Genomic DNA, 17,767 nt, shown 5'->3' on the forward strand with positions numbered 1-17,767 from the left:
TATTGTTAGCAATCTGGAAATAACTAAGGTCATAATTCTGCACTCAAAGCTTGTTTAAGACATTCTCAAGAGGATGTTCAATTGAATGCATCAATATCTGAACTGGGTTAATGTTCTCTGGTATTTGAGTATTGGATTGAAGATTTTTTTCATTATGTTGTAGAAATCAATTAGGCAGCTTATGTTATTTTTACCCCCCTTCTGTACAACATTTTAACCACATTTCACATTCTGTTCAAATCTAGATTTGTATGAGTTGGAGAATAGCGTTACATACATTTTGCAGTGTTTCAAGGATAACCGTAGAATACAGCTACTGCTTAACTTAACTTGTAGAACTATATGCTCATCAGTATTAACTCTAGAAGCTTCACAATTTTAGTTGATGCACAATGAACCAAACATATCCACATGTTCAACTTTTATTTAATGTGCTCAACTGCTCCAAATAACAGTATCAGATATTTACAGTTAAAGAAAGAACAAACCTTGGAATGTCAATAAATAAAAAACACAAATGCAGTGAAACTTGAGGTACAAAAATCTGACACTTCAACAACTGAAAAGTAAAGTCCTAAAATAGGAATGATCTGAACTTAAAGGTGTCAGTGGGAACAGAAACAAGTGGTGACATTCCAAGATCATTTACAACATTTAGGTTTCAACTGTACAATAAGCCTTTTTTTTTCCTTTTTAACGCTAGTGGCAAACAGGAGGGAGCTTAGTCCACTTCTTCCATTCTGGATGCATCATCGTCACCTTCAAGAGGAGGCATGTCTTCGGCGGGAGCAGAGGTGGCATCATCCGACGTCGTGTCGTCCTCATCGATACCTGAAAGAGGAATGTCAAATGAATTACTAAAATCTATCCACTGGTTTCTATGTTGTGTAATAATTTAGTGGCACATACCAAGACCAAGCTTGATCATTCGGTAGATGCGGTTGGCGTGTGTCTGGGGGTCTTCCAGTGTGAAACCTGAGGACAGCAGGGCGGTCTCGAATAGAAGGATGACCAGGTCCTTCACGGACTTGTCATTTTTGTCAGCCTCTGCCTTCTGCCGCAGAGTCTCCATGATGGGATGGTCGGGATTGATCTCAAGGTGCTTCTTGGCAGCCATGTAACCCATGGTTGAATTGTCCCTCAGCGCCTGAGCTTTCATGATCCTCTCCATGTTGGCTGTCCAGCCGTAGGTGCTGGTGACGATGCAGCAGGGAGAAGAAACCAGGCGGTTGGAGACTGTGACCTGTGCCGGGATGCAACAACTATGTTAGGTGCTTTATTACAGACAAGAGCTGAACAAGACTTGCAGTTTTCTTTTGGCATCTTACTGCTCACCTTTTCCACTTTTTTCTCCAAGATGTCTTTCATGATCTTGCAGAGGTTCTCAAATTGAGCCTTCTTTTCCTCCTGCTTCTTCTTCTCCTCCTCATCCTCAGGTAGCTCCAGGCCCTCCTTCGTTACTGAAACCAGGTTCTTTCCCTCAAACTCCTTCAGCTGCTGGACACAATACTCGTCAATAGGCTCGATCATGTAGATGACCTCCAAGCCAGCTTTGCGAAGACGCTCCACAAAGGCAGAGTTGGCCACTTGGTCCTTGGTTTCACCTGCAAAGAGAGACACCGCAATGCTTGTAAATTCACATGAAAATTCTACATTAGTCTAAATATTATTCATAGGAGTTTTTAAAGATGAAAAATACTCACCTGTGATGTAGTAGATGTGCTTCTGGTTGTCCTTCATGCGTGTGACATAGTCTTTGAGGGAAACCATCTCATCTCCAGAGGCTGAGGTGTAGTAGCGCAGCAGCTCAGACAGCTTCTTCCTGTTCTGGGAGTCCTCATGGATACCAAGCTGCAGAAAAACAGCCCAGCTATTAGCATCAGGCACTCAGAGACAGCTTCCAGTCAAGAAAAATGGCAACATTTCCTAAAACCGCACAGACTCATACCTTAATGTTCTTGGAGAACTGCTCGTAGAACTTCTTGTAGTTGTCCTTATCTTCAGACAGTTCTGTGAACAGTTCCAGGCACTTCTTCACCAGGTTCTTGCGGATCACCTTCAGGATCTTGCTCTGCTGCAGCATCTCTCTGGAGATGTTCAGGGGCAGATCCTCAGAGTCCACCACCCCTCTGATGAAATCTAACAAGGGAGACAACTTCGTTTTTAAACCTGCACTATTCCAGTTAGATAATTTTTGGAGCAAGCCTGCAGTTTAAAAATACTTACTGAGATACTCTGGGATGAGCTCGTCACAGTTGTCCATGATGAACACCCTGCGCACGTACAGCTTGATGTTATTCTTCTTCTTTTTGTTTTCGAACAGGTCGAAGGGGGCACGGCGAGGCACGAAGAGAAGAGCACGGAACTCTAGCTGGCCCTCAACCGAGAAGTGCTGTTCAGGGTGAAAGATCGCAAGTTATTTTGGTGACAATTTAGACAAAACACGTTTTTTTGTTTTTTTTTAAATACAAAACTGAGACTTACCTTGACAGCCAGGTGGTCCTCCCAGTCATTGGTGAGGCTCTTGTAGAACTCTCCATACTCCTCATTGGTGATGTCATCTGGGTTGCGGGTCCAGAGGGGTTTTGTCTTGTTCAACTCCTCCTGGTCGATGTACTTCTCCTTGATCTTCTTCTTCTTTTTCTTTTTGTCTGAAGATTTGTCGTGGTCGTCCTCCTCATCTGATCCGACGTCTTCGATCTCAGGTTTGTCCTCATCCTTCTCTTCCTCCTTCTCCTTCTCCTTCTCGTTATCCTTCTCCTTCTCCTCCTCCTCAGCCTCGTCGTCACTCACCTCCTTGTCCCGCTCCTTCTCCACCTGGCACGTGCAAAATTAATTGGAAAGGCATTTGTTAATAAGAGTACAACAACAAATAAATAAAAAAGCTGATGAAGCAGTAGCATAAACCTGTATTATGTAAAATATCCTAAATGCTTACAAAGAGTGTGATGGGATAGCCAATGAACTGCGAGTGCTTCTTCACAATCTCTTTGACTCGTCTTTCCTCAAGATATTCTGTCTGGTCCTCCTTCAGGTGCAGAATCACCTTCGTTCCGCGGCCCAGCGGTTCAGCTACACAGCAGAAAAACAAGTCAATTCATGTTGCCTTCAAGTCATTACATAAGCCTCTATCCTTTGTGTTAAAGTAACTTACAGTTGTCTAATCTAACTGTGAATGAGCCTCCGGCAGAGGATTCCCAGGCATACTGCTCGTCGTCATTGTGCTTGGTGATGACCGTGACCTTCTCAGCGACGAGGTACGCAGAGTAGAAACCCACACCAAACTGACCAATCATGGAGATGTCTGCTCCAGCCTGCAGAGCCTCCATGAAAGCCTTGGTGCCAGACTTTGCAATAGTGCCCAGGTTGTTGATCAGGTCGGCCTTGGTCATGCCGATACCCGTGTCGGTCAGGGTCAAAGTGCGCTCCTCTTTGTTGGGCCTGATTTCGATTTTGAGGTCCTTGCCAGACTCAAGCTTGGAGGGGTCGGTAAGACTTTCATACCGGATTTTGTCCAAGGCCTGTTGATAGGTCGACAAGTTAGTAATATGCTTTTTTTTTTTAAAGTGATGTTACAGACATTTCATTTCATTTTTGACTGGAAATTGAAGACAAACTTACATCTGAGGAGTTGGAGATAAGCTCTCTGAGGAAAATCTCTTTGTTGGAATAGAATGTGTTGATAATCAGGGACATCAGCTGAGCAATTTCAGCCTGGAATGCAAAGGTCTCCGTCTCTTCCTCCATTGGTTGATCATGTAGTTCAGGCATCTAGGTAAAAGCGGCAGATACAAGCTTTTAGAAAAAGTATTAATTTTGCCAAACGCAATTTAAAATCCTGCTTTTTTAAATGTAAATTCTTTTCAAAAATAAATGAAAATGCAAAGCAAAAACAAAATCTAAGTTATAGCATTATTTAAATGTAAACAAGGATATTGTATTCATGTACAAATTTCAAGACTTTTGAATAACACCAATAATACCAGTGTTTCTGGTTATCATTTTACATTAATCATTTCTTTGTTTTTGTGTTCTGTCATCTGACAGAAAATCTTTAATTTTGTTATTCGTTCAAAATACAGTACGTTTTGAAACAATAAAAAAAAGAGATATAGGCAATGATTTTGCTTTTGGAGACAGCTGGCCTGACAGATTGTCCAGTTCAACCCTGCAACTCAATCTAAAAACCACGTGCTTATACTTCTCATTCCAATTTCTACACTTTGTAATCACATGTGAATGTGTAGACGTGTTTTTAATCATTCAGTTTTCTAATAAGTGTTTGATTTCGCTCATAATTAATTTCGTCCATGATGTACAAATGACTCGACAAGAGCACGTGGTTTCCAGTGCTAATTCCAGGAAGAGCAGCGGCGCCCCCTGCAGGATTCGTGGCAGAAATGCGACGTTCTAGAAGCTACCAAAGATGCAAGGAGTCCAGCAGCCTCCACGATCGAAAAGCCCCTCCTTCTAATCACAATGGATGACATCCCAAAGCCAAACTGTGAGTCTTAATGCTGGAAGCAGGACTGAACATTGGCAGAGTAAAAAATTAAAAATATTTTAGAGAAAATAAAAAAAAGTCCACAAAGGAGCCACCGTGTAAGGATGCTGCAGAGTTTAGACGTAACTGTTTTAATTTAGCCTCCACAAGTCTCAATTTTAGAGATAAAAACGTGACGTTTATTTTAGCAATAATTTATTTACTCACATAAATTGATATAATTTTAGAGGCTTCATTCGGTAAACTGTGAGCTTTGACATAATGTCAAAAATTAAGCTCCAGTTTAAATTACCATTAGGAAACGGTCACCCTTAACGGTTTTGTGGCTAACTAAGAATAGTCCTCATCATGGGGAAATTTAATGAAGATTTTCTCCATTTACCTTGGTCCTCCAACGTGTGTCGAGGGCTCCGGAATGAGATGTGTCCTGGTCGCTCCCGTGCGCTGCTACTTTGTCTGGTAAAGTATCTGTCTGCACCTACTGTCTGTGCGGCTTTTGTAGTCTCTCAGAGCGTTCGAGAAAATCCTAACTGAGAGCTTCCAGAACCGTCTGGAATTCTCTGAGGTGCTTACAGCTGATTGGTCAGCTGAAATGTCAATCAATGCATATACCCGCCCGTCTTTCCATTTCTGGCAGAAGGGGGCGGTGTTGAAACGGAGCAGAGGTTTGTTCAGGGAAGAAGGCACGTGTGAGCAGAAACGAGAACTTACCATGCCGGGTTCACTGAAGATTCCAGAACGTTCAATTTAAAAAAGACGGTGTCGATGGAGAAAATGAAACCTTCTTTCTTACATTATAATCAAGCATTTTGCTTGTGTAAAATGCAGGGTGGCTGATGAAATCGCTCATGCAATTGCCATTTAATAAAAAGCTACAGGTTTGATTTACATATTAATTTTATTATAAATTTTAAAGCTTTACATATAAAATGTAACAGTTACAAAAAAAAGTCAATACCTCTTGACTCTACTCATGTTCTCAAAAGGTCTAAATAAATATATTAGAATGAGGATTAAAAGACATTATGGTCTGCATTACTAAAAACAAACTTGTCAAGTTGACACTTTTCAGAAATAAAGTTGAGGTAAAGAAAAAGTCATTTTAGAAAGCAATAGCACTTACAAAAATAAAAACTAGGTAAGAACAGTATTTTAGTCAACTTCTTCCATTCTTGATGTGTCATCATCTCCTTCTAGGACTGGCATGTCTTCATCAGCTGGCTGAATGAGGTCTTCAACTGCAGAGTCATCATCATCAATTCCTACAATGAAATACAGTAATGAGCGGTGTCTTCATAAATATATAATTTAAGAATAGGTCCGATCATGTTTATCCAAATAGTCAACAAAAATAACCCTACCAAGGCCAAGCTTGATCATTCTGTAGATGCGATTTGCATGAGTCTGGGGGTCTTCCAGTGTGAAACCTGAGGATAGCAGGGCAGTCTCAAACAGGAGGATGACCAGATCCTTCACAGCCTTATCATTCTTGTCTGCCTCTGCCTTCTCCCTCAGTGTCTCAATGATTGGATGCAAAGGGTTAATCTCAAGATGTTTTTTGGCTGTCATGTAACCCATGGTTGAGTTGTCCCTCAGTGCCTGAGACTTCATGATCCTCTCCATGTTGGCTGTCCAGCCATAGGTGCTGGTGACGATGCAGCAGGGAGAGGCAACCAAGCGGTTGGAAACTACAACCTGTGTTTGAGAGGTTTTGTGTTATTGCAATGCTCAATTATAGCCGGGTTTCTGTTGTTGTTGTCAAGACAATAGTTTTGACATTTCAGAAAGAGATTACCTTTTCAATTTTTTTGTCAAGGATGTCCTTCATAATCTTGCAAAGATTCTCAAATTTATTTTTGAGCTCCTCGTGCTTCTTCTTCTCATCTTCATCTTCTGGAAGTTCCAGGCCTTCTTTGGTCACAGAGACCAGGTTCTTTCCATCATATTCCTTCAGCTGCTGGACACAATACTCATCAATAGGTTCAATCATATAGATGACCTCTAGGCCAGCTTTGCGAAGACGCTCCACAAAGGCAGAGTTGGCCACTTGATCTTTGGTTTCACCTGTAAAAGTTGTTGCAGATTCATTTAATCAACATGCTTTTTAAGAAATTGGTTAAATAAATCAACACTTTGATGAAGAACTAACCAGTGATGTAGTAGATGTGCTTCTGGTTGTCCTTCATACGAGAGACATAGTCTTTGAGGGAAACCATCTCATCTCCAGAGGCTGAGGTGTAGTAGCGCAGCAAATCGGACAGCTTCTTTCTATTTTGGGAGTCCTCGTGGATACCAAGCTGAAATATGGAATGATCCATTACTGCCAGTTACACTTCACATTTTAATACAACTTGGACATGAATTTAACTCAGAAGAATGAACTTACCTTAATGTTCTTGGAAAACTGTTCGTAGAACTTCTTGTAGTTGTCCTTATCTTCAGACAGTTCTGTGAACAGTTCCAGGCACTTCTTGACCAGGTTTTTGCGGATCACCTTCAGGATCTTGCTCTGCTGCAGCATCTCTCTAGAGATGTTCAGGGGCAGATCCTCAGAGTCCACAACACCCTTGATGAAATCTAAAGGTAGGAGATAAACAGTGTTCTATTAGTAATCCACATCCAGACAAAATGTAAGTAAGATAAGAGATAAGAATAATTGATGTGTTGACAGAAAATGGTAACTTACTGAGATACTCTGGTATCAGCTCCTCACAGTTGTCCATAATGAAGACCCTCCGGACATAAAGCTTGATGTTGTTTCTCTTTCTCTTGTTTTCAAAAAGGTCAAAGGCAGCTCTCCTTGGTACAAAGAGCAAAGCACGGAACTCCAACTGACCTTCCACTGAGAAATGCTGAAGTTTTAAAATACAATATACATTTTCATTAGCTCTGTACACTAATAATCATGAATATTGAATAATCATTTTGGACTCTCATTGTTAGCTTACCTTGACAGCCAGGTGGTCCTCCCAGTCGTTGGTGAGACTCTTGTAAAACTCTCCGTATTCTTCATTGGTGATGTCATCTGGGTTGCGGGTCCAGATAGGCTTGGTCTTGTTCAGCTCTTGAGCATCAATGTACTTTTCCTTGACCTTCTTCTTCCTCTTGTTCTGGCCATCCTTGGAGTCTTCATCTTCATCTGAGCCCACATCCTCAATCTTTGGTTTGTCCTTGTTCTCTGCAGCATCTTTCTCAACTTCCTCTTCCTTCTCTCCCTCGTCAAGGTCCACTTCCTTCTCTCTTGTCTTCTCCACCTTCAACAGATCAGAAGTTTGATTACTGTTTTCTTTGCATTTATTTTCACATTTTCAGTGCTCATTAATAGCTAACAATAGATTCTAATGTAAGATAACTTACAAAAAGTGTAATAGGATAGCCAATGAACTGTGAGTGTTTCTTGACTACTTCTTTGACGCGTTTTTCCTCACAATATTCTGTCTGATCTTCTTTGAGGTGAAGAATAACTTTTGTTCCTCTTCCCAGGGGCTCTCCTGAAAACAAAATCAAGTTGACTTTAAGCCACAGGAAAGGAGTAAAGCTATATTTGCTTATGCTAATTAAAGCTAAAGTAACATCAGTAGAATACTAAATCATACCATTGTCAGGCCGGACTGTAAATGAACCACCAGCTGCAGACTCCCACACGTACTGCTCATCATCGTTGTGCTTTGTGATCACTGTGACTTTCTCAGCTACCAAGTATGCAGAGTAAAAACCCACGCCAAACTGACCAATCATGGAGATGTCGGCTCCTGCCTGCAGAGCCTCCATGAAAGCTTTGGTGCCGGACTTGGCGATGGTGCCCAAGTTGTTAATTAGGTCAGCTTTGGTCATGCCGATGCCCGTGTCAATCAGGGTCAAGGTGCGAGCATGCAGGTCAGGTCGGATTTCTATCTTCAGCTCTTTGCAAGACTCAAGTCTGCTGGGGTCCGTCAAGCTTTCATATCTAATTTTATCCAAGGCCTGTCCAGAGGAGAAAATGCTGTTAAATCATTGTTGAGTTCACAAATATAATAGATTATGTAAGATTTTAGTTCTCTTACATCTGAGGAGTTGGAAATGAGCTCACGAAGGAAGATTTCTTTGTTTGAGTAGAAGGTGTTAATGATGAGGGACATGAGCTGAGCGATCTCAGCCTGGAAGGCAAAGGTCTCCACTTCCTCCTCCATAACGTGTCCAGCTTTCTCAGGCATCTAAAGTAGGGCAGATATGTTACTTTTTAAAAACTTTATTTTATATTGTATATTTCAATAGTATACATTTTTTTATGCTTCTGGTTTTACTAGTCTGTGCCATCTAGATGTGTTTTACTACTGCTACAAAATTCTTTGACATGGCCACATGGCTTACATGTGGTGGCTAATGGTTGATGAGCATATGCTCAAGCTGTCAGTCAAAGATTTGGCAAGAGGGTGGAGTTCTAGTGCTTTCCCATCCCCAAACAGGTTTTCTTTATAGCCTAACTTATTTTTTTCATAGAAACTAAATACAGACTGCAAATCATGCTGCTATACAATAATGTGAACATACTGTATTTACTGTTTGGGCCAGGCAGACAGCTTCTCCTGAACAGTTGTTCCACTGACTAGCAGCTGCTCTCTGGGTCAGGGTCACCCTACATGCCATGTGCTTCATTCACATTATAGTTCTATAAGATTCTTGTGGCAAAAGGGCTCTGCTTCTGCCATTTAAAAGGGAAGTGATACTAAAATGCAAACACTATCAATTCGCTTTAAGTTCTTAGTACTTTCCTTTATACATTTAAAACCACTTTCATTTTGTAAAATTTGTTCAAGTCTTACCTCGATCAAAATCGTTGGTTCTTTTCTTCAAGCGAATCGTCAAACGGACTGCTTTTCTTGTCGTTTCTTCTCAAAGAATTTCAAGTCTGCGCTTCGCTGCTGCTCCTGTGAGGAGTCAAGTCTGTCTTGATGTGTGTTCGCGTGAGTGTCCTTTGACTCTATGCAGACCACCAGGCCATGCTCACGTCTTTTTATACTTTAGGGGTGGTTTCTCGAAGCTACCCTTTGGAAGCTTCTAGAAAACATGTTCACAACTGGTGGCGAGAGGGGTCGAGGAAAGGCCGGGAAGGAAGGGGGAGTCAGGAAGAGAGAGCCCTAATGTTACTGTGCCCTTATAGGGGAGCAGAGTCACAAGCAGTGCCTGTCACTCAAAGTGAGTGCTTCCCCGATAGCTTGTCGGGCTGGTAGGCCCCACAACCTGGTCTACGCGTCATAGGTGTGCATTGCTCTTACTGCCACTTGCTCTAGGATATGCCCATGAATTTGCCTACAAAGTGAAGCAAATCTATTTCAGTTTTTGGTGTGTAAAACTTGGTGGAATTTACACACCTGTTTTTGAGAGCTAGACAGACCCTACTAGTGTTTTAATGTGGAACTCAGACAGGTTGAAACAGTTACATACAATTTTACATACAGACAGAGAGATAGACAGACTTTGTCAGATAAGCCACAGGAAATTGCTTATTGTGTCTCAAAGAATGTTATAGAGAATTTATTCACTTACAATTTGGAGTGAAGCAGACAGTTTTGAAAAGACTCAACCTGATAAAGTTTTAAGTTTGCACATGATTTTATGTATGCTGAACACAGTATATTTATATTGGGTCATGAGTGGCATAGGGTAGCTGAGTATGCCACTTAGAAAATCGTGGAATACCCTGGAATTAATATTGTGCAATACAGAGAAGTTACCGCTTCAATCGGTAACGTCTTGACGTGGCCAGTAGATGGCAGTATATTATACGTGCACCCGCTCTGTTATGTAATAGAAATGCTTCCAGCTGACTGGAGACGCTACTAGAAGCTGACATGGTACCTGAACACGACGCGCTGTCGCAATTGCAAAATTTTCCATGCTGAAATAACTTTATAGATTTTATAATATTGGGGGATGATAAAATCTAATTTTGTGACAAGAAAAACAGATATGTAGATGTTTGTGAAATATTGAAGATAGTGTGTTTTTAACTGCATGAGTCATTGTAATCCGCATGTGCAGTCTCCCGTCAATTCTGGCTAACTCTGGTATATTCACAGAAATGTTGTCACCATACTATACACGGTCCCTGTAATAAATAAATGGAATCAACTGTCATATTTTGTCAAACTTCAATATGTACTTTATTGGAATTTTGGACATAGATCTACAGAAAATAACCCAACAACGTGAAAAAGAATGAAAAGGTTAGTTTTTAGTTTAAAAAAGCAACCATGCAATTAAAAAATAAACTTTTATGCAACATCTAACAGATTTTATTCCACCATCGCCCTTTGTTCTGCTGTGCCTCTGCTAAAGAAAGGCATTGACATAGCATTATGCTGTTTGTTTTTAATAAGTCGATCTATTCAAGAGGTTATGACGTTTTAGTTTTCCTCTATAGCTGTTTTTTTATATGAAGACCAAAACATTTAATGTTGGTCTCATCTGACTACATGCATGTACATGCATAAAGTTTAAAACAGATTCCATAGGTCTTTCATTTTGCCATAACAGATTCTTCCTTTTAATCTATAGGTCTATGAAACTCCTCCAGGGTTCTGCTACCTGTCATTTAGCCAGATAGTCCCAGTAGGTTTGCAATTGGGCAATACTCCTTCACAACACTGCTGCAAGATTCAAGGCTTGGAATGTTGCTCTATATCAAACTCTGCTTTGCATATTTTCTTCCCTGAAATTTCTGCTGGGTACCAAGATACTATTTGTTTGCTGAGGCTGTCTACAATCCCCAGAAGCCTTCCCAGAGTAGTTTTATTTATTTAACAAAAAATATATATTCAAGAAATTTGTTACAAGAAAGGTGGTTTCTAAAGTTTATTCTACAAAATTTTATGTAGGGGTGAAAGAAAATATGAGCTGAATATAAATGATCATCACACTAGTCAGATTTTTATTTTATTGGTTTTATTTTTTTTTTATTTTGTTAAAAAAAAAATTAAAACACCCTTTTATTCCATTTCACAGTTAGTCTTGGTTTGTCACATAAAATTGCTAAGTTCACGAAGTTAGAAATTTTAGATTTAATTCGTTTAAGTTTTACTTCTTATTACATAAAGGATTGGAGTTATACACGAGGTAGAAGGACATTTGACATATTCCAGGTATGAAATGATTAATTCATATATAATAACATAGAAGAGCGATTAATTGTTCTCTACTACAGATGGTGAGAGGGGTTTGATTTTATGAATAGCTTGCCCGTTAACCTATTTGAAAATTGTTAGCCTCCATGCTGGCTAACATTTCCAGTCCCGTCTCCCTGCACGCATGACTGACGGCCTCTACGTGTGTGTGTAACATCCGGGGCTGGGACAAGAATGAACGCCAATTTCCAAGATGGCGGCGGAGGGAGGAGGGAAGGAGACGAACGAAATTAAAACCCAGTTCACCACACGGGAAGGCGTCTACAAGCTCCTCACTCACTCTGAATACAGCCGCCCGAACCGGGTGCCTTTCAACTCGCAGGGCTCCAACCCCGTCAAGGTCTCTTTCGTCAACGTGAACGACCAGTCCGGCAACGGCGACAGGATCTGTTTCAATGTGGGCCGGGAACTGTACTTTTACATCTACAAAGGCGTGAGAAAGGTAAACAATACCGACAAGACCCGCCGCTGTCCCCGTGGAGCCCAGCGACCGGGCGCCTTTAACAGGTGTAAGCTTTGTGGGCTGCTGTCAGTGAGGTGCGCAGGTTGTCCAAACAACAAGGCCATGTAGCTGACCCAGCTAAGTTAGAGACTAATTAGCATTCTAAGCTCACATCGTCACAGTTGTTTATGCCTCCATAAGAATCCACTGGATGTTTAATGTGTCTGTGACAAGCTGCGACACGAGATTCCAATTCAACTGGAGGAGACTGGAAAAAGCTAGTCGTGTCATATGATGTATGCTTATTGTGGATATTTACATGGTGACATGGTAAACAGAATAAGAAAAAAAAGGGTCAAGTGGTGTTCATAAGGAGGGACAAACTTTGTGATCCTGGGAGAGAATCAGCTAATAAGTGATCCCGATTTAAGTCATTGGACTGTAAGTGGAGAAAGATTTTTTTTAACTCTCGCTGTAATGATTACATTTAACTCTCAGACTCTGAATGTAATGCATAGTGATCCACTGGTTGCATACACTCGTTCTTGGCCTTGTTAAACAGGAGTGGCATCTGTGACTATCAAACTGATGAAGTGTTTTCTTTGTGATGCAGCATCCTGTGCAGGCAATAGGAGCATTGGTGCCAATCTCCGCTTTTACAACGTGCTAACATGTGCACATGAAAAGTAAAAGTGATCGTCTGTGCTTGTAACCTTTTCTGTTGTATGAATTTAGAAGGGAGTTGACATGAACTCTATAGGCTGACATCTAATGTGCCAGATTTAGACATGGAGGCTAATCCACCCGCACGTTTAAACCTTAAAATATGGTATGAAATTGATTAGCTCTAAGACTATTAATCGGATTAATCATGATGAATGGATTAGTGAGATAAACACTATCTAATTTAGTAATCGATTATTGGCTAACTGGAATATACAGGCTCAAAAAAAAGGACAGTTGCTGAAAGAACAACACAGTCAGAGCAGTAATTGTGCCAAAACTGTATAAAAATTCTATGCATTTTTCATTTAAAAACAAAACTTTGTCTGCAAATATGTTTTACCTGGAACTGCTCAAGTGGCATTGTTTTAGCTCCAGAAAGTTCAAAACAAATAAAAAAACCCCTTCATATTAAACACCCTTGTTGCAGCCCTATAAGAGATAAAAAATGATTGATTGATTGATTGATTGATGTTAATTTTTTTCAGATACTCGTTATTGTTAATACTTTAAAATATCTTTTTTATGCTCAGAAATCAAATAGTTTGTGAATTGTATATTAAACTCAGAATCATTTCAGGTGTTTATGTTTAGCTATAGTTGAACACAGATCCGTTCACACACGTGAACTTGGCAAGCCGCTATTAAAAAGCCCTCCTTGTAGGATCTTCGGGTCAATGTCATCATCTTCACATGAATTTATTACAACTTCATTTAGTATGGATATAGAAGGTCTGGTGTTAGGTTTGAACAATGTCAATATGGCTGCTCAAGATTGCTGCTGACATGATTAGTCAGTTGACTAACCAATAAGATGACTTCTTGAAAACTAAATAGTTCTGCGGAGCTTTTTACATTGAATTTCCTTCCTTCATGTGCTTGAGCAAATAGCAGTAGTGTCTAAAACCTTCCTTTAACCAATGTCAGCAAAAAGGGTGGATCCGAAGTGAGGTTGCCGCTAGACAGCCGACTTAAAAAACAAAAAACAAAACAAAGTCTCACTAGTTGTATGTTGCACAATGTCTGGATCGAGACCTTTTAAAATAACAAGTGGGGACACATCCACTGTTGTGTGGAAGCAGTGCAAGTAAATTTCTACACAGAGCAAGTAATGTGTGAGTATATTTGTTCTCGTCTTAGGCTGCCGATCTCAGTAAACCAGTAGACAAGAGGATATACAAAGGCACGCAGCCGACATGCCACGACTTCAACCCCCTTACAGCGACAGCAGAGAGTGTCTCCCTGTTGGTGGGCTTCTCAGCCGGTCAGGTTCAGCTCATCGACCCGATCAAGAAGGAAACCAGCAAACTCTTCAATGAGGAGGTAGGCTTACATCAATGTCGTTTGTAAATCAACACCACAATGTCCACCTGTTTATGTACCCAAGTCAACCAGAAAGAAGCTAACCTTTCGATTTCTTCCTCTACTTGTAGAGACTCATCGACAAGTCGAGAGTAACGTGCGTACGATGGGTTCCTGGTTCAGAGAGCCTGTTCCTGGTGGCTCACTCCAGCGGCAGCATGTACCTGTACAACGTGGAAAACACCTGTGGCACCACCGCCCCTCACTACCAGCTCCTCAAGCAGGGGGACAACTATGCCGTACACACTTGCAAGAGCAAGTCGGCCCGTAACCCCCTGCTGCGCTGGACGGTCGGCGAAGGGGCGCTGAATGAGTTTGCCTTTTCTCCGGACGGCAAGTTTCTGGCTTGTGCGAGCCAGGACGGCTTCCTCCGAGTGTTTGGCTTCGACGCTGCAGAGCTCCACGGAACAATGAAGAGCTACTTCGGTGGCTTGCTGTGTGTGTGCTGGAGCCCCGATGGGCGGTATATCGTGGCGGGAGGGGAGGATGACCTGGTGACCGTGTGGTCGTTCTCGGACTGCAGAGTGATCGCGCGGGGCCAGGGTCACAAGTCGTGGGTGAGTGTGGTGGCGTTTGACCACTGCACCACTAGCGTCGAGGATGGTGAGCTGCCTGCCGAGTTCAGCGGGAGTGATGAGGACTTTCACGAGCAGATTCACTTCGGGGCAGGCAGAGAGAGGGCCAACAGCTCCCACTCTAGGCTTTCTAAGAGAAACTCTACGGAAAGCAGGCCGGTCAGTGTGACGTACAGATTTGGCTCAGTGGGGCAGGATACTCAGCTGTGTCTGTGGGATCTTACAGAGGACATCCTTTTCCCCCACCTCCCCTTGTCTCGCACAAGAACTCACACTAACGTGATGAGTGCCACAAGCCCTACAGCCACTGGACAGACAGTTACCACTGTATCCATCACCTCCACCACCAATTCCAGCGGCACCAATATTAAAGACAATGTGAGCAATAGTAGCGCCACTGGCAACCCGGCTAACTCCCTCCCCGACTCGCTGCCCCGCTCCAACAGCCTCCCTCAGGCCACCAACCCAGCCGGAGGCAGCACCCCAAACAGCCACACTGGGAGCAGCTGCAGCAGCAACAGCAGTAAGGGCAACAGCATCATCGACAGCTCCTTCATCGCCAACAAGTTCGCAACGCTGTCTCTGCACGACTCGCGGAAGGAGCGCCACGAGAAGGACCACAAGCGAAACCACAGCATGGGCCACATCAGCAGCAAGAGTAGCGACAAGCTCAACCAGCTCAGCTCCTCGCGGACGGCGAAAGCCGAGGCAGCCAAGACTCTGGGCACGATGCTGTGCCCGCGCATGGAGGAGGTTCCCCTGTTGGAGCCGCTGGTGTGCAAGAAGATCGCCCACGAGAGACTCACTGTGTTAATCTTTCTGGAGGACTGTCTGGTTACAGCTTGTCAGGAAGGTTTCATTTGCACATGGGCAAGGCCTGGTAAAGTGGTAAGTTGAAATCAGTCTTATCAACACTAGACTGATGGTTTAAATAGTTTGCAGCCCATCCAATTAGATAGACTTTTAACTGAACCATAAGAATATTTATGGATGGACTACAGATCTAATCTTTTTGTCAAGTCTTATACTGACTCTTGTTCTTCTTTAACTATAATTCGCAGAAATTAAGAAGTTTAGCCCTCCTCTCATAGTTTTACCCAGTTGTGTTCAGTTTCAACCCTTGAGGTTTCTGCAAGTGTTAGATTAATATCTGATCAAAAACAACCGTAGCAAATGGTTGACTTACCTGTTTGGTATTTCCTTAAGGTCTGCAAAGGCCTTGTCATTTTAAGTTGGGTTTTCAGAACTAAGAAAACATTTTGTCTATCTAAACTGCCTGTTGTTTTACATCTGAGTAACCCTGTCTATCTTTTTGCAGGGATTGTCTCAAAACAACCCAGCCAACTCTCCCAGTGGAACAGTAGTATAGACACGTTGCCGGTGCTTCTGGCCGATCCATGCAACCGTGATGTGGATGTCCAAGCCCAGTGTGTGGCCCTTCTCACACTGTCGCACGGCTATTGACCTTCTGTTTCTGTGTCATATTCATCACTACTGCTACCCCAGAGTTGCCACCCCCCTCCTCTTGTTAAGGAATCTGATGTTGGTTGGGGTTCAAAGGGTTTTTATTGATAGTTAAAAAGTGTGTGACTGGATCATTGTTACATCTTTGGTTATATCAAATTGTCTAGTCTGAAACTAACAAACTCTAATACCCAATCTCTTGTGCCTATAGATGTTCAAAGACTAGACACAGTGACGTGATGATGCCTCAACCCAACCTTTACGTATGGGTTTAGTTCGGTGACTTGTTTGTTTTGATGTACCCCAAAATAAAAGGGAATAAGATCACTTTGAGGCGGCTGCAGCATATCCCTGAAACTATTTCTCGTTCTTCCCTTAGAAATATTAAAATCCGAGGTATCACACCGAGTGAGTTTTGCACACATTTCCCTTCCTTTCGTACTCGTTCAATAACAACCCCCTTGCCCACCGTTTTGAATTTGTGACGGCAGAACGCAAGCGTAACTTTTCACATCTCTTTTTGAAGCACTTGGATGAAGAAAAAAAACAAACAAAAAAACAATAACGGCTTACCGTTGTTCTCCGTCTCAAAGTTAGATGCTGCAATCAGTTTTTTATATGGAAAACAAATTCTTTGCACTTAATAGTTTATTAGAGGAGAATGGCTTTACATTTTTTGGAGTGTGTCAGGATTCTGACAAGGTTAAGGTAAAACTTAAAAAAAAAAAAAAGCAAACTTTGTACCTATTGAACATTTATTTTATTATTGTTTCAGATTAAACTGTCTTCTGTACTATATGTAAATATTGTACTTCAATGATTTATGGGTGAAATTAACATTAATACTCTAGTTGAAAGATTTCTCATTTCATAAAAAATAGTGATATTTCTTATACAGAAAGAATAACTAAAAGGAGTCTTGAATATGCAGTTGAGTTTTTCTTTTCCTGTTGTACATAAAGAGAATTCAGGTGTATTTTTATTAAGGAAGCGTTTGGTATTAGGAAATGTTTTTGAAATCCTCTCGTCTAACAGGTCGTGCTGTACGCTTGCTAGCCTGTCGCCGCAGATTTTTGTTTTACAACACAGACAGGTAGGAACAGATGCGGCCATCACTGAGCTCAGGTAAACCATAGGAAGACTATTGCTGATACAATCCCCCCTCACCCAGAGGCCTTTGTCCCACCCTGGCAGCATGCTTGTGGATTAAATCCAACAAGACTGACAAACGAGTTCTGCACACCGGGCTGAGACTCCTAGTACACTGAGTTATTTTTGTTTTTGCCATTTCTCCTGAACCGACGCCGAACTCGTGAATACAATTCTGACACTGTGATGAATTTCTGCTGACAAAATGTCCGCACTTAAAGGTGGTGAAGCTGAGGGCGAGGGGGGATTTATCACGCACCGCACATAGGACTGAGGATTTTAACAGTGGGAGCCTTTTCCTTTATGTGATGCCTATTAAAACAACTTTGACAGAATACGTGTGTGTGCGTCTTAATTGTCTGAAACAATGGCATTCCTGCAGATT

General features: G+C 41.8%; 3 protein-coding genes and 1 long non-coding RNA gene across 5 annotated transcripts; 2 read left to right on the plus strand and 2 right to left on the minus strand.

Annotated features, from left to right (window-relative positions):
• Positions 1-408: 408 nt before the first annotated feature.
• Positions 409-5,055, minus strand: hsp90aa1.2 (heat shock protein 90, alpha (cytosolic), class A member 1, tandem duplicate 2). The gene is made up of 11 exons (XM_007577247.2): positions 4,887-5,055; positions 3,622-3,771; positions 3,155-3,521; positions 2,939-3,072; positions 2,485-2,817; positions 2,227-2,392; positions 1,949-2,139; positions 1,704-1,851; positions 1,336-1,604; positions 910-1,243; positions 409-831 (listed from the first exon to the last, which is right to left on the minus strand). Exons 2-11 carry the CDS (start codon positions 3,769-3,771, stop codon positions 722-724), a joined length of 2,202 nt encoding a protein of 733 aa, XP_007577309.1. The 5' UTR covers positions 4,887-5,055; the 3' UTR covers positions 409-721.
• Positions 4,074-16,964, plus strand: LOC103155535 (WD repeat-containing protein 20-like). 2 transcript variants are annotated; one of them, XM_016663636.1, is made up of 4 exons: positions 4,074-4,504; positions 13,973-14,155; positions 14,266-15,657; positions 16,088-16,964. In XM_016663636.1, the coding sequence occupies exons 1-4, from the start codon at positions 4,484-4,486 to the stop codon at positions 16,136-16,138; spliced, it is 1,647 nt and encodes a 548-aa protein (XP_016519122.1). In that variant the 5' UTR covers positions 4,074-4,483; the 3' UTR covers positions 16,139-16,964. The 2 variants fall into 2 exon arrangements, with proteins under 2 accessions (XP_016519122.1, XP_007577311.1); XM_007577249.2 differs by lacking the exon at positions 4,074-4,504 and adding an exon at positions 11,763-12,109.
• On the plus strand, positions 4,875-5,792 carry LOC107833726 (uncharacterized). The gene is made up of 2 exons (XR_001659488.1): positions 4,875-4,963; positions 5,702-5,792. It is a non-coding gene; the product is annotated as an uncharacterized LOC107833726 (long non-coding RNA).
• hsp90aa1.1 (heat shock protein 90, alpha (cytosolic), class A member 1, tandem duplicate 1) lies at positions 5,418-10,587 on the minus strand. Its single transcript, XM_007577248.2, has 11 exons — positions 9,307-10,587; positions 8,548-8,697; positions 8,101-8,467; positions 7,862-7,995; positions 7,453-7,758; positions 7,191-7,356; positions 6,891-7,081; positions 6,654-6,801; positions 6,300-6,568; positions 5,866-6,199; positions 5,418-5,766 (listed from the first exon to the last, which is right to left on the minus strand). Exons 2-11 carry the CDS (start codon positions 8,695-8,697, stop codon positions 5,657-5,659), a joined length of 2,175 nt encoding a protein of 724 aa, XP_007577310.1. The 5' UTR covers positions 9,307-10,587; the 3' UTR covers positions 5,418-5,656.
• Positions 16,965-17,767: the final 803 nt, after the last annotated feature.

The sequence above is a fragment of the Poecilia formosa genome, unplaced genomic scaffold (genome assembly GCF_000485575.1).
Source record: "Poecilia formosa unplaced genomic scaffold, Poecilia_formosa-5.1.2 Scaffold434, whole genome shotgun sequence".
Classification (NCBI taxonomy): domain Eukaryota; kingdom Metazoa; phylum Chordata; class Actinopteri; order Cyprinodontiformes; family Poeciliidae; genus Poecilia; species Poecilia formosa.

Coding starts and splice junctions, on each gene's coding strand:
- hsp90aa1.1 (XM_007577248.2), bottom strand. CDS start 8,697: ATGCCTGAGAAAGCTGGACACGTTATGGAGGAGGAAGTGGAGACCTTT. Junction 7,996..8,100: donor TACAGTCCGGCCTGACAATG/GTATGATTTAGT, acceptor TTTTGTTTTCAG/GAGAGCCCCTGGGAAGAGGA. Junction 7,082..7,190: donor GCTGATACCAGAGTATCTCA/GTAAGTTACCAT, acceptor TCCTACCTTTAG/ATTTCATCAAGGGTGTTGTG.
- hsp90aa1.2 (XM_007577247.2), bottom strand. CDS start 3,771: ATGCCTGAACTACATGATCAACCAATGGAGGAAGAGACGGAGACCTTT. Junction 2,393..2,484: donor AGGACCACCTGGCTGTCAAG/GTAAGTCTCAGT, acceptor CACCCTGAACAG/CACTTCTCGGTTGAGGGCCA. Junction 832..909: donor AATGATCAAGCTTGGTCTTG/GTATGTGCCACT, acceptor TTCCTCTTTCAG/GTATCGATGAGGACGACACG.
- LOC103155535 (XM_007577249.2), top strand. CDS start 11,861: ATGGCGGCGGAGGGAGGAGGGAAGGAGACGAACGAAATTAAAACCCAG. Junction 12,110..13,972: donor TCTACAAAGGCGTGAGAAAG/GTAAACAATACC, acceptor TTCTCGTCTTAG/GCTGCCGATCTCAGTAAACC. Junction 14,156..14,265: donor GCAAACTCTTCAATGAGGAG/GTAGGCTTACAT, acceptor CTCTACTTGTAG/AGACTCATCGACAAGTCGAG.